This window comes from Aythya ferina (genome assembly GCF_964211825.1).
Source record: "Aythya ferina genome assembly, chromosome: 14".
Lineage (NCBI taxonomy): Eukaryota > Metazoa > Chordata > Aves > Anseriformes > Anatidae > Aythya > Aythya ferina.
The window spans coordinates 8,882,244-8,896,762 of record NC_140312.1 but is presented as its reverse complement, the minus strand read 5'-3'; the positions used below and the strand labels follow the sequence as shown (position 1 = coordinate 8,896,762).

Below are 14,519 nucleotides of genomic sequence, written 5' to 3'. Positions count from 1 at the left end.
GGGCCTCTTCTCCCCTCAGTGTTTCATGCAGGTGTTTACACAGATGTGGGTGCTGTACTTAAGCAAAAAAAAAAAAACACAGCGACCTGCCCCCAAAGGTGATTGGGAGGTAGGGAAGGCAGAGGCTCCTGCCAGTTCCCCCTTCCCAGCTCCCCTGACAGAAAACTCGGGGATCAGGAACTTACACCCACCCTCCACACCACATCCTGGGTGTCCTTTCACCCCCATCTACCTCGCTCCAGGAGGGTCGTCCCTGAGCAATCCCAGCCCTGCTGTACACACTGTGTATTACTCCAGCAGCTCAGCTGTCACAAAATAACAAAGAGCTGGCCTCGGAGCAGGCCAGAAGTTGAGCAAATCCCCCACCAGCAGCAGCCAGAGACCCCCAGCAGCTGGAATCCCCTCCCCAGTGCTCAGTTCCAGCTGGGCAGCACGCTGTGTGTGGCACAAGCAGGAAGCAGGGGCGCAGACATGCTAGAGGCAGAGTTTATTACACTATGCAGGCTAAGAACCCTGGGCAAGATCCCACACGGGTAAGAATCGAACCAGCTCTTTATCAAAAAGTTAATACTAGAGTCAACCCCCTTCTCCTTTGGTCATTACAAAGCAAGAGAAATATTAAAAGAAAGGTATTTATACACAGAGGGAAGCTGAAGAGGTTCTGTCCAGCCCTTTCCCCCACCCCACTCCCAGCACGTTCAGGTGCCTGGTCTTCTGGCTGGCAGGAGCAGCAGAGGATCAAATCTTCACGAGATGTCAGGTTGTCGGGGTTTTATTATTATTCTTGTCAATAAAAGCAATAATTACCGAGAGCTGCCATTCCTGTTCTTCCCCAGGGAGGGCGGAGGGGCGACACCCGCTCCCCTCCCTCTCTGCCCTCCGAGTGTAGGGGATGGCTGTGTACAGGGGTGTGTGAGGACGTGCACACACTTCCTCTTGCCAGCGCGCGCCCACGGCACAGCTGGCACAGGCGATGTGGTCTCTGATCCCTTGTTTGTACGCAGTCTTTTTTAAAAAAAATATCGTATTATAATAATAATATGAATTTCTCTTCCAATCTGTGGCTTCTGGAAAAGTGTCAATCGTCCGTGAGGTCCTGCACAAAGAGGACTTCCGTGTGGCTGAGTCCGGCCTCCTGCAGCGTGGGTGGGTTGGGCCACTCCTCTGTCGGGAGGCAGGGCAGGACGCGGCGAGGGAAGTTGGCTTCGATCTGGAACTTCTCCGGGCTTTCTTTCAGGGAGAACAGGAAGTCGTGGATCACCTGGGGAAGAAGCAGAGGAATAGCTGCCAGCCCGGGGAGCGATGACACAGCCAGGCTGCACCCGTGGTATTGCACAGGGGAGGGGTTAAAGCAGCAGATTTGCACCATCACTGCCTTGTGGGCAATACAGACATTTTATTAGTGTGCACGAAGCTGGACTTGTCACAGAACACCTGGGGAGTACTGCTTCTGGCTTTTCCTATACCCCTATTTAACAGGGGGTGACAATAACCTCAGCTTTTCAGGAGAAGAGCATCTATTTTTCTCGTGATCCTTCTCTTCTGAAGTGGAGAGACCAGGTCCAAGGACACCCCTCCTCACCCAGGAAGGATTCTGCCTGCTAAAGCTCTAGGCAAAGGTCATCAAGTGGCAAAGGCCAACACTACCAAAGCTCTGGTGAGCCACTTGTAGAGTTTCCCAACCCTCTTCCACTCTGGGAAGCCCGTCAGCTCTGCCCCAAGCTCACCGTCAATGACTGTGTGAAGTGGAATCGCCGCTCCACTCTGGAATCGTTAGGCAGCTTGAAAATGATCTTAACGCTCTCTGGGTCGTCGGGATGTGGCTCAGGAGGAAGGCATTCCGACTTCCGCTCCTTCTCCTCCTGCAGCGTCTGCAACGTAAAGAGGGAGCAGGAGCAATGGGCGTGCACCGGGCTGCCCTCGCAGCACGGTTGGAGGCCGTGTAAGCCCCAAGCAGGACAAGCAACTCCAGTCCGACAGGAAAACCCTACTACAGGCACTGCTCCTACACACCGCGAGCATCCAGGAGAGCACAGCAGCCTCTCCAGCGCTCAGTTTGCTCTCACCTGCCGCCGTCTCTCCTCTGCTAGCTTTTGCTGCTGTACTTCCTCCTCCTTCTTCTTCTTCCTCTCCCGTTCCTCCTTCTTCTTGCGCTCCTTTTCCTGGTCTGCACGTAAGGATGCCAGATACGCCTCGTCCTGCTGCTGCCTCAGGACTTGGGTTTGGTTTCTCTCTTCCCTATAAATGTGAGCAGGGAGTGGTCAGGGCTGGGAGGCCCCTCAGTGAAAGCAGGGCAGGCTGAGGGCACACCTGAGGGTGCAGGTACAGCACACGCAGCAGGTAATGCCTCATTTAGAGCACAGACTACCACACGCTCACAGAAGGTGAGCTGAGTCTCTAGAGCCCCTACCACACAAACTGTTTCCCTAGGTTGGGTGGCAGAGAACTGAACAAAAAGACTTCTCACCCACTGCAGCCTGACAGAGTGGACAGACACCCCGTAGGCAGTGCCTGGGGTTTCAGCACCACACCTGACACTCTTCGTGGCTTTATCTCCATCAGGTAGCTCCTTGTATATTTTAAAAACCAGGAGCATCAAAACATGTTACAGCATCCCCCACAGAGAAGGGGCAGACCAGAAGGTGCTGTGCTACCTTGGACACAGCCTGCAGATCCCTACAGAGGGGTCAGGGGCAGGAGCTCCTCTTAGCAAGGCACCAGCAGCCACGCAGCAAATGCCATCAGGCTCAGGACAGCCAGCCTGGGAGCACCATGGACCAGCAGCTGGCTGCAGACACCAGCTCTTCTGCAACCCCAGCACACTGCAGGTGTAAGGTTTGCTCCAGCAGGCAGCTCAGAGCCTGCCGTACCTCTCCAGGCGTTCAGACACCAGGTAGGTCTGGTTGGCATCCATGATGAATATCAGTTGATTAATGAGGTCATCAGCCTGGATGAGGCCCTCTAGCCGCCCAACAACCGTCATCCTGCGATCTTTCAGCATGATCACAGCCAGGAACGGGTACGTGTTCTCCCGCAGAGCCTGGGAGACTGGAAGAGAGGCACAACCATCATCCCTTCCAGAAGGATCAACAAGGGTTACAGCACGGATACTTTCATCACCAAGGGCCTAGAAAAGCAGCTTCCACAGCCACCATCTCATCCACAGCAGAAAAGGCCTCTATTTTGGCAAGTGAAACCTAAGTTAGAGCAAGGAGAGGTGACCTGGAGCACAGACAGAGTGGATAAAAAGCTTTCAAGTACCTAAAAAGGTTCTTGAATGCGAGCAGAAGGAAATAAATTGCTGCAAAAGTCCATTCAGAATGGGGCAAGAAGCCCTGGCTTTAAACTGCAGAAACACAGGTTAAACACCTGCTACTATTAAGGATGGCCAGACTCTGGGAGGTACTATCATGGGGAAAGGGTCCGTCCTGATCCAATTTTCTTCTGAAATGCTCATTTCTGCCAGAGGCAGACTCTGTCTTGAGGCAGGGAATGGAGCAGGCCAGGGGCTTTCAAGTGCACGGTTTTCATCTCTGACTAATGGCATGCAAACCCTGCCTACAGCTGACCACCACCCCCTCAAAGCATGCCCAGCACGTCACACAACATAGAACCATCATTACTGACAGAGCCTTCCGAACTGAACCTGAGCACCCCATGGACTAAATGAGGCCCCGATCCCTCCCACCCCTTTTTTCTAGGCTGTATCTCTGCCATAACTGTAAGTATTACAGCAATGAAACAGCATTAGGTAGAAGCATGCTGGCTTAACAAGCCATTCTCTCAAGGTGTTGGTAGCTGGTAGCAGAACTATGAAGAAAGGAACGATCCAAATTTAAGAGCAGAACTCCCAGTTTCTTGTCACGAACCAGGAGAGGTCAGAAAAAACACAGGAGGCATGAACAGAACTTTAGGAAAAGGCTCCATTTGGAGCAAATCCCTACCAGGCACGCTGCTGTGCCAGGTATCAGCAGCCCTGGAAAGAGAGTACCTAAGAAGACCTCACTGGGGACTTTTGAGGAGACAGAGAGACTGGGCGTGGAGTAGAGATGATTGTCTCACAAAGGGAAAGAATGCACCTCGCAAGTCACTCCTGGCCCCAGGCAGAATGTGAAGCAGCTTTAAGAGCCCTGCTAGTTAGATCCTTGTTTCTGCACTCTGTTTAATCCTCAGCACACACCCACCAGCTCCCATTAACAAGCCACTGAAAGCAGCCTGAATGCCCACAGCAAAGAAGGCGCAACCAGGACTGCCCAGAAACATGTGGAACAGTTGAGGTTAGGAGCAGAAGGTATTCCCCAGCTCCAAGCAGGCCCTCTGAGACATCACACACAAACCAGCATGATTTCCCCACGCAGTCTTGTGACCACCTCATCTGTTTGCACAGAAACCACCAGAACATTTGAAACATGAATTTGTCAGAGAGCATTTGGCTTGTTCCAGAACCTGAAGGGTGTAAGGTAAAGCCCAGGAGGGACACACTCACCTCGGTATCCCTCCGGTTTGTTGGTTGAGCACGCCCAGAAGAGCATTCTAGTGTTTATGAGGGTGATCACCTCAGGTACGCACAGCGTATTGCTAGGGGAGGACAAGAGATCACATCAGTGAACCTGCACGCACAGCCCGAGGACCGTGATTTGAAAGCTCTCCTACCTACCGGCAGAATTCGTCTGTGTCTTGGTGGTCATCTCCATGCAGGTACACCAACAGGAAGCGCAGCTCCCGCTTGGCATCGTTCAGTGCCTTGGCATAAGAGCAGAGGAGGCACAGTTACAGGGGCTCTAGTCAGAGGGAAGGCAGCACCCACAAGACCTGTGTGAAACAGCTCAGCAACATTCAGCTGGGCCGTTACTCTGCCACAAACTGGTTTTAAGGAAGCAGCAAACTGAGTATGAGTCTTCAGGACCTTGCGATCCAAGCCTTGTTTAAGAGGATCATGTTCTGCCCAACTCCTTTCAGGCTGTGGCTGTGGAGAGCACTGAGCTCAGAGCAGAGCCAGGTACCCCCCCACGTGAGCTGACCCCCCCAGACCTCCCCACCAGGCTCAGCTGGCAGCAAAGCCTCCTTGCCTTCGTCCCTCGGACTCGCAGCAGGTAAGGCTGAGCTTTCCACTGCAGCCTGTGCAGGATGCAACCTTCAGACCACATCAAATGGAAGTGCTACTAAAAAAAAGGCCAGCTCAGTAATGCTGCAGGCCCCAACAAAACAAAAACAACCAAACTTTTTGTATCCTACAGTCTCTGGATTCCACCCACCCCAGAGCATTTAACAAGACCACACAGCAAGTGCAGAATGGGCTCCCTGTTTTACTGGCACTGAGCTTTAGTAAATAACCATGGAAGGGTTAGGCTAAGTCTGGATTCTAGGCAAGACAGAGGGGCCTGGAAGAGCTGTGGGGCAGCACGCTCCATCACCATGCAGCGTGGAGCAGATACAGGCTCCACATCCTCCTCTGGCACTCGGGAAGCAGAGCTGGTCCAGCTGCCTGCCGGGACACTCGGCAGGAGGCTCTCCTCCCGGCCAGCTTCAGAGAGGCTGCAGCAGAGGTGCTGCCCAGGGAGAGGTCTCAACAGAGAGCACCAGCAGCCCAGAGCTGGCACGTGCAGTTCTCACCTCACATTCCTTCTTCCGTGGCTCCCTCTTTCAATTTTGAGGTCTCGCACCACGTTCGGGAGTTGCGTTATGATACACGAGCCCGGGCAGTCCATCCCGATTTGGGGAACAGAAGGACAGACTTTGGCTCACCACGTCAGTTTACAAAAACAAAGGCGGGATTACAAAGAATAGCTGCTGGCTACAGAGCCACACAGACGGTCGAGGAACAGTCAGAGCAGCTTTGCTTTCCAACTTTGCAGACTTGGCGTGTCATCAAGCCTGGCAGACACTGGTTTTCTAATACACTCGCTCACTAGCTCTCCAATACCCTGCTACGGAGTTCGGAGACAAAAAACACCGGGCTGTGATGAAGAGAGGTTTTGCCACGTAGGCCCTGATACCAGCCAGCACCATCCCCACGCTTCATCTCCCCAGTACCCTGGCACCACGGCGTGACACTGACCTGGCTGTAGGTTCCCTGGTAGAAGACAGGGTGTATCCTCCCGTATTTTTCCTCAAACATATGGATAAAGGAAATAATGTCACCCACCGGGTCGGTGACCCGACTACGAGGATCGGGGCGTATAAAACGCAGAGCAAACCTAAGAAGGAAAGAAAGGAAACTGCAATTCAGCTCCCTGACTTGCTGAAGAACAGGATTTTCTTTTCCACAGACAGTCACTGGCATTCATAAGAAGGAAAAACGTCACAGACGAGACCCTTGAACGTTTGTAATTACATCCCAAATTGCCACCTGCTCCAAACTGATACTGCAACAGAAAAACCCCTGTCAAAAGACTTTCAGGGAAGAAATAATATGGCAGAGGAAGAAGCCAAACCAACGCAGATGGCAGGACTGCTTGACAGTCGCTACCTTTCAGCATTCCCTTTTCCATCAATTCTACAAGGAGACAAGATGAACTGGCCCTTTGGGGCAGCAAAGGCAGGAGCAGCTACAGACACCAGAGGGAAAAAGGCAGCTGCATCGGCAGTTTAAGCTCTGCCAAGTAACGTCCAGGGATTGGGACAGGTTAACTTGGAGCCCAGCCCAACAGGACGCAGTGTGTCACTGCCTTGTGTCCCCCCTTCGCATGGCACTCAAATTGTAAAGCCACGTGAAGTTCAAATTCCAATTAAATATTTCACTTACAAAGCCACAGAGCACTTGTTTTCTCTGCAGTAAGATTTATTTCTTGCCAAGCATTGTAGGAACTTTACAAAGCTACAGATAAAGCCAGTTGAGCAAACAAATGGGAAGAGAAATCTGTCATTAGACTCAAAGAGACTCAAGTGACAGAGGTACAGCCAGATCTAAGCTACTGTGTGCCTTGATGCAATCAATACATGAGTCAGCACAAAATACTTACCTAAATATATCAAGTAATGTGTAGTAGGTAAATCGGAATGGAAGCATCATGAAGTAGTAACCCCATCCTAGCAGGCCCTGCAATTACAAACAAAGAATCAGAACAGTCTCCAGCACAGGAACAGGCCTGCTAAAGCAGTGTGTCCACCAGCATTAACACATGCATTCGGGGAAGTAGCAGAGGCCCTACCCATCGCAAAAAAACTCAGCAACATTTCACATCTTTGGAGAAGCCAAATCGAATTAAGTGACTGACAGGGGTCATTTGGAATTCAACGCGGCACTTCTGGAGACTGGCAGCAGTGATGAGTTCTGAAAGCAATTGTTTTTCTCTCCGCCTATTTTTTTTTTTTTTTTTTAAACTGTAGGATTAATAACACCAAGTCTCAGAAGGGCACATGCAAATTTGTTTGTGGAGTATGAGCATAAGGAATTCAGCACTGGAGTATTCAAGCTAATACTTTTTTTTTTTTTTTGGAGGGTGGGGATCTAAAAAGAATGAAAGACCATCACTGCCACCACTCTGCCTCCATTCCCACTGAACCAATCAGAAGCTTTACGAGGTCACAGGAAGATGTTCTGTGAAACAGAGAAAGTCTCATACTGCGAATTACACCACGGAGAAAATATCCGCAGTAATACTGGAGGCTGAAGGAACAGCTCTGCGCTTTATTTTTAGATGACAAAAAAAAAAAAAAAAAGCTTTTTAGAAAGGAGATAACAGCACACAAAGAAAACAACGCCTTTCCCTGCATGCACACTGGTAACTCTGAACAACAAAGCAGCAAGGCAAAATCCACCAAAAGATAACTTGCCCTTGGCTGTGGCCTTGAGACAACATAGCTGTAGATCCTGTGGTCGGCTGTATTGACCTGCAACGGCCGAGATGGGGGTGGATTAAAGACACTTGGGACACCCTCCTGCTCGTTCAGTCGGTCCTGCACAGCTGCCTTTAACACAAGAAGGAGCAAAGAACATTTCAGACATTTGAGGATAGCAGTTTTGTTAGACTTTATTTTATTTTTTTTTTAATTTTTTTGGTACCTAACAATAGGCATTACTTATCCCCAGACTCTGAGCACTCCATAAGCATTACAAAGCTCATTAGGAACTGGAAACACCAGTGCTCATTTCTGCATGGAAAACGTCCACGGCAGCCTGCACATCGCACTGCAGGAAGGTGCAGTGCCAGGCAAGTGATTGTTTGCAGCTGTAAGAACTCTGCTGTGTATTTCCAAGCCAGCTCTCTAGCAGTATCAAGATACTCTCATAAGAAGTTACCGGTGCAAATTCGGGGGTTAACAGATGAGGTCTAACTGGGAGGAACCCTGCCCGCACCACTCAGTTTAGCCCAGGCACTGGGGAAGCACCACCAGGGGTTTGAAGCAGTACCTCTATGTTCCAGTTGTGCTGCTCCAGCGTGTGACGACATTGGTCCATGGACTCTATGCCAGTCAGGTCCTACGGAAGGAGAATAAAAGCAAATGAGTGCCAGGGTAGCACAGGATTTTTATTTATTTATTTTACAATTCTGTGCTAGGCAAGAACACAGACATTGCAACACAGGAAAAAGCAGAGCTCTTAGAAAGAAGAGCCATCACTTCAGAAGAGAGCAACCTGAGCCAGCCCAAACCTGGGGACACGCAGCTGGCCTCAAGCACGCCTTCGCACGCTTCCCACCAGCCCATTGTCAGCAGCACACCCCGAGCTCCAGCTGCACTCAGCCTGCTCAGGAAGCTAACACAGAACCACCCAGAGTTCAGCTCTGGAAGGATATGCCAGGACGTGCCCTCAAACGTCACTTCAGAACATCCCCTTAAGAACAAAGCACATTACTTCACTGGCTGCAAACACAAACAGAAACTAAAACCAAAACGAGCCAGGCACTAATAAGGCAGCACGTTCCAGAGGCACACAATACCCCGCAGAACATGAGTCCTGCCCAACGCAAACAGAACCTCAAACAGAAAAGATAACCCAAACATGCCCGTAGACCTCGAGGCTACTGGGCTCTCAAGCTGGTGTTTGAGAAGGCAGATTTGAAGGAAACTGCTCTTATTTTGAAGTTAAAAAGAGTAAAATTTTCTTGCCTTCCCATTTACTCAATTGGAAAAAAATTACACTTTCAGAAACAATTATTTAACCCGGATACAAGACAAAAGCAGCAATGACAGGGCTCATTTAACCCTCATGAGCAGCGTAACAAATTCAGGAAGTGCTCACGATATAACACCACCATTTAAATATGATTTAAATATGACAATTTCTCCAGCAAGGGCATTCTTGACAAGAACTCCGCAGGTCCCTAAGGCTCCATGTTCACACCTGGTACATTTGTCTTGACACCTTTAGCCCATGACCACATCCCTGGCCAGCTGTGCACATGACCAAGGGCACAGGGACACCAGGGCAGGGAGCAGGGCTGCCACGTGCTGTGACAGCGAGGGCTGTGTGAGCTGAGCCACACAAGAGCTGCGCCAGCTCCACGCACAGTTCTGTGCAGGACTTCAGATGTGAGCCTTGCAGGAACCCAACAAGGAGCAGGGAGTGCTGCTCCCTGCGGGATGCGGCTTGTGACAACTGAACACAAAGCAGGAGCTTCACAAAGCCTCGCGTGCAGTTTCCATTACACCTTGTGCTCCAACTCATTGTTAGCATTCCCACTTCTGCTCGGCATTCTCCCAATTCCTTGCTTCATTTCAAGCCTCTGAGGCTGCCCTGACAAGCTGACCATTAAACGCACTGCACTGGGATCTCCCTGGGGAGGACGGCGCACAGATTCCTCCCTCTCCCCCACTCCACGTGCAGCTTCCACCCAAGTCACCCCGGGTACAAGTGCCCTGCTCAGGGCCTGAGCTTCTGAGCACTTCTCGGCTATTTCCTCCAAGCCCGCCCACATCCCTACCTGCTCCCCAACTCCTGGGCGAGTCGCACTGCTGTACGGAACCAGGCTGATCGAAGTGTTCCCGAGATTAACGCCGTACATGCAGGCACCGAGAAGCACTGTGGGACAGTGCCTAGTGCCAGGTACTGATGGGAACACTCGTCCTGTCCTGCAAGGCCTGGCAGGGGGCACTGCACACGAGTTTCATTCAGAATGAAGCTCCGAGCACATGGCTGTTGCTGCCAGAGCACTTCTGTTTATAAGTCAGTTTCATTATTCAGGATTTTGGTTTAAATCTTTAAAAACACGCTTCACTTCGGCTTTTAACCTTAAAGCTCCTGCAGAAGACACTTACCAGGCCTTTTAAAGGGACCCCTTGAGTAAATTCCAGGCGTCTTCTCTTGGACTCAACCATGGAGGCACAATGTGTTTATTTTAAAGACTTGGGAGTCTCTGCCCACTGTTCCTTAACACCCCACCAATTCTGCTGCGTTCACAAAACCTCAGCGATTCAGGAACTCCTTCACACCTGCCTCCAAGTGCCAGGAGCCCCACAAGGCACCATTAGCAGGATTTCCCAAAGGAACAGCCCCTCCTTTTTAAGTCACACAAAGCACAGCAGCAGCTTCAGGTCAGAAAGCAGCACCCAGTAACCACAGCTCACAAGAAGCATTCCACGAGCACCGAATCTGTGCAGCTCCCACCACTCCTGATCGATGACGCTGCACAAAGAAGCACGGCAGGGCAAGAATAAGAACCCCCGGGTAAAGGCAGCGGGCATTTGGCAGATCTTGGGGCCATTCTGCTATTCAGGCACAGAGATGAGCATGCATTCAGTGTCGGTAAGGTATCTGCACTGGGCCCTAACCAACAGGCCTGCTGCTAGCCTCTCATTAGCCCCCTCAGAGAGCTGAAATCTTAGGCACAGTAACACAAAGATCCCTGGACATAAAACTGAAATTCATCCTATGGAACTAGTGCTCTCAAAACACAAGCACTCAGAAGCGCAGGTCCAAGCCCAACAGTCAACACCACCACCTAGAACTAACACCATCACGCACCACAAGTTCAGTGTTGCCTTCTCAAGCACCCCACGAAGCAGAAGGCTGCTCCAATACACACAAATCACTACACCCAGCAGCTTCAGCACCTCTCACCTTTGAGACGCTGCTCAGAAGGCTCAGATCTTCTTTCCCCTGTAGCAGTGAGACAATTCCACCCCTCAGCGAGCGGAGTACCCCAAGTGGACAAAGGTTGGGCGCTGCGCTTACGAAACCGCTCCCTCAGAGCCGCTCCGATGGTGAAACAGCACGGGGCACAGCTCCACCGGGCTGCGACTGCGCTGCTCTGAGCGGCCCTCCCGCTGCCAGATTGCAGAGAGCTGCTTCCAGGGGTAAAGAACATCCGACTCAGAGCAGGAAAAAGCCCCTTTTTTCAGAGATAGTTCCTCTCTGCCTGTCACAGTACGTGCATTTACGAGGGCTCTGATGCACAGCAGAGTGGGACAGGTCTGGGGAGCGCCTTGTTTCCCCCCCTCCTCCCTGAACAAAATGTTTCCAACCCTGAGCGCTTTGTTTTCCCCATTTAAATTCGAGATCCCATCACAATCGCTAACTTTTCCCTCACCAGCAAGCCCACTACTCTAGATTAGCACGTTCCAAGTGCCCCAGCCCACGGGCCCAAGCTAATGGGCACGGGTCGATAAGGGCAGCCCGCAGGAGCCGCTGCGCTGTCCCCACCCCCAGCAGGGCTGCATCACACAGCCCGCTCAAGCTGCTCACATCGAGCTCCCCTCCCTAGATGCAAAGAGCATCGAGCCCTGACAGATGAAGATTGAGGTACTTCTATTCGCTTACATTAGCCGAGGCTTCAGCAGCAAACGGGAGGCTTAAAGCCTGCCAGAGCACATTGGTGCTTTTATTCCCCGTTTCCCCCCATTCTCTCCCTACACTGGGATTTTTTAAGCTCTAACCGATCACAGCGGGTGGCAAACAACCAAGCTACCCCGGCCCTATCTGCAGGAAGCCAGCTGCCACTCACAGCGTCCCCAGCACCGGTATTTGGGGGAGGGCTATCAGGGCACATCAGGCGAGCATCCCCAGGCTGGAGGCACCACAGCCAGGCTGACAGCGGCCAGCAGGCGCTCGCTGCCTCACGCTGGGAGCAGCATTTTGTAGCCCAAGCAGCCTCACTGAGGGACAGAGGCACCCCTGAGCACAGCAGCTGCTCGCTGGGTGACTGACAGCCCGCGGCTTTCTCCATGCTCTCCATTTAGCTGCGACACCGGGGGCCTTCCTCACCTGCTGCCCCACTCCCTTCTCCCCTAATCCCCCTCCTGCTTTATTCACACAGCACTGCTGTGCCTTCCGTGGCGGTGCGACGCTCCTCACCCCAGAATATCGGGCAAGTTACTTGCTACGATCACGCTTCACAAAGAGAAAGTGCAGCAGCACCAATGCACCAATGGTTTTGGCAAGGCAGAGCCATCTTCTCCAAACAGCAGCTGCTATTTAATGGAACCCAGCTAAAGGAAAGAAAAAAAAAAAAAGCCTGTGTGACTCCAGGTGGGCAGATTTACCCTCCCTCATTTAAAGAAGGGAGCAGACTGCGCAGCTGAGCCCCTCTCAGCCAGGTGTGAAGGTAACAAAGGCAGCGCTGGTGAGGTCAGCCCTGGGGAAAGCTGAGCCTCTACACACTAGGAGAGGGAATAACTGGTGTTAAAGCCTTCTGGACAACATCTCGCACTCCAGGCTCTGGGCAGCAGCCATCTCCTAGCCACAAGTGCTCTCCCCTTTGAGGCAGGGCCCACCAGGAGCTGGGCTACAACAGGCTCCCTCCCCCCGAGCCCCCAGCCGGCACAGTAGCAGGTAGCAGGAGGAAACACGCGGGATTCTTTAGGTTCACAGCTGCCCACAGGGCTTTGAAAATAGCAACAGGGAAACTGAGGAGTGCAGCTGGCCCGATCTGTCCGGATCCTGTGGGTTAATAAGGGCTGTGACAGCTTGCAGCAAGAGCTGCAGGGCAGTTTGTGCACATACACAGGGCAAGGCAACGGCTTAAACCTCATCCACTTACCAGGGAAGCAGCGATGCTGGGAAAGCAATCGTTAAAGCTGCTGCACCTCATCTGTCTGAGAATTAAGATCACCCAAGGAGCTTAATTTACAGTAAAGGTTTAGAGGGGATCTCTTTAAGAGCTGATGGGATCTCCCAACACCAAGGCTATGGAGAAACGCCACCGCTGATGACTTCAGGGGCTGCTCCATCCCCTGGCTCCAAGACAAAGCAATGAGGAGCAGCTGCACCTCGCTCTGCCACGGGAGGCAGGGCTAGATACCTCTGAAGACCCTTTAAACACTACAAACTAGAGGTACATGGCACCAAAAAAAATATCCAAAACACATCCTTTGAGATCAATGTGAAGCCAGGCAGAGCACTGGGGAAAGATAGTGCATTTAGGGAAGAAAGCTGCAGCCTGGGTAACACCACACCTCACAATTTAGAGACAAAGCCAACTCACCTGCAGATAATTTTAATTGGCCAGCAACAGCTGAATTACTTCTCCACAGAGCACACCTGAGTGCTCCAGCTCTGTGGCAGTCCCCTCCCCAGTACGCACGTGTGGGGTTAGTTTCCTTTTACCCGTTCAAGCGCTGCACAGCCCCGAGACCCCGGCAAGCCAAAGGCCACGGGAGACAGCCCACATTGTGCAGAGATCGGAGCCTTCCAGCCCCGGGGGCCTCCCCCAGCCGGCAGCACCGCACCCAGCGGGGCAGCGCCAATTCCTGGGAAGCCGCAGGCCCCTGAGGAGCCCCGGAGAACCCCGCACACCCCGGGCAGGGCCCGCACCGACCGGCGGGCCGCAGCACAGGCCGGCCCCGGCCTCCCTCCCCAAAATGGCCGGGGCGGGCCGCGGAGCCGGCAGGGGGTTACGGAGCAGCCTCCCCGGATAACGGGCACCGAGCCCAGCGCCGGCCGCTCAGCAGGCCCCGAGGGGCCCGCAGCGCCCGGGGCAGCCCCGCCAGGCCCCGGGGGCCGCCTCACGGCCGCCAGCACCGAGCGGCCCCGGCTCGGGCCAGGCCCGGCGCCCCCGCACCCGCTGCGGGCAGGGACCGCCCGCCGCCCCCGGCCCGGTTGGGGCCCGATAGGGCCCGGTGGTGTCGGCACGGCCGCGGTGTGCCCGGCTCGGCGCACCTGGAACTGCAGCAGCTTCTCGGTCTGCTCCGCCGTCAGCTCCCGCTCCTCAGGCGCCGCCATTTTGCTGCCGCCTCTGACCCGTCGCTCCGTCACCCGCCGGAAATGACGTCGGCGGCGCTGCCTGCCTCTCTCTCTCCCCCCCCTCCTCCCTCCGCGGCTCGGCAGCCGAATCGCTCCTTCGTCGGCCGTCGGAAATACACGAGCGCTCGCCGGAAATAGCCGAAGAGCTCCCGGAGCTCTCCGGAAAAACCCGAAGCTCATCCGCCGCCTTCGCCGGCTCGGCCCTTCCTGATTGGCTCCCGAAGAGTTCCGAAAGCCGCTCGGCCCTTTCCGGAGTCGGCCGGCGGCTCCCGCAGGGCGGGGCGGGCTGCGGGCGGCCCCCAAGATGGCGGCGGCGGCGGGGGCCACACCCAAGATGGCGGCCGCCAGCGGCCCTCAGGCCCAGGGCTTCCTTCCCGGCGCCGCCTCACGCCTGAAG

The 14,519-nt window shown here is 53.4% G+C and overlaps 1 protein-coding gene and 1 long non-coding RNA gene across 2 annotated transcripts; both read right to left on the bottom strand.

Moving 5' to 3' along the window:
- Positions 1-472: 472 nt before the first annotated feature.
- Positions 473-14,450, bottom strand: FAF2 (Fas associated factor family member 2). The gene is made up of 11 exons (XM_084536056.1): positions 14,039-14,450; positions 8,354-8,422; positions 7,777-7,911; positions 6,963-7,039; positions 6,059-6,197; positions 4,658-4,743; positions 4,487-4,578; positions 2,871-3,048; positions 2,067-2,238; positions 1,728-1,871; positions 473-1,261 (listed from the first exon to the last, which is right to left on the bottom strand). Exons 1-11 carry the CDS (start codon positions 14,300-14,302, stop codon positions 1,079-1,081), a joined length of 1,539 nt encoding a protein of 512 aa, XP_084392182.1. The 5' UTR covers positions 14,303-14,450; the 3' UTR covers positions 473-1,078.
- On the bottom strand, positions 12,201-14,028 carry LOC311444726. The gene is made up of 3 exons (XR_014698018.1): positions 13,365-14,028; positions 12,921-13,208; positions 12,201-12,369 (listed from the first exon to the last, which is right to left on the bottom strand). It is a non-coding gene; the product is annotated as an uncharacterized lncRNA (long non-coding RNA).
- Positions 14,451-14,519: the final 69 nt, after the last annotated feature.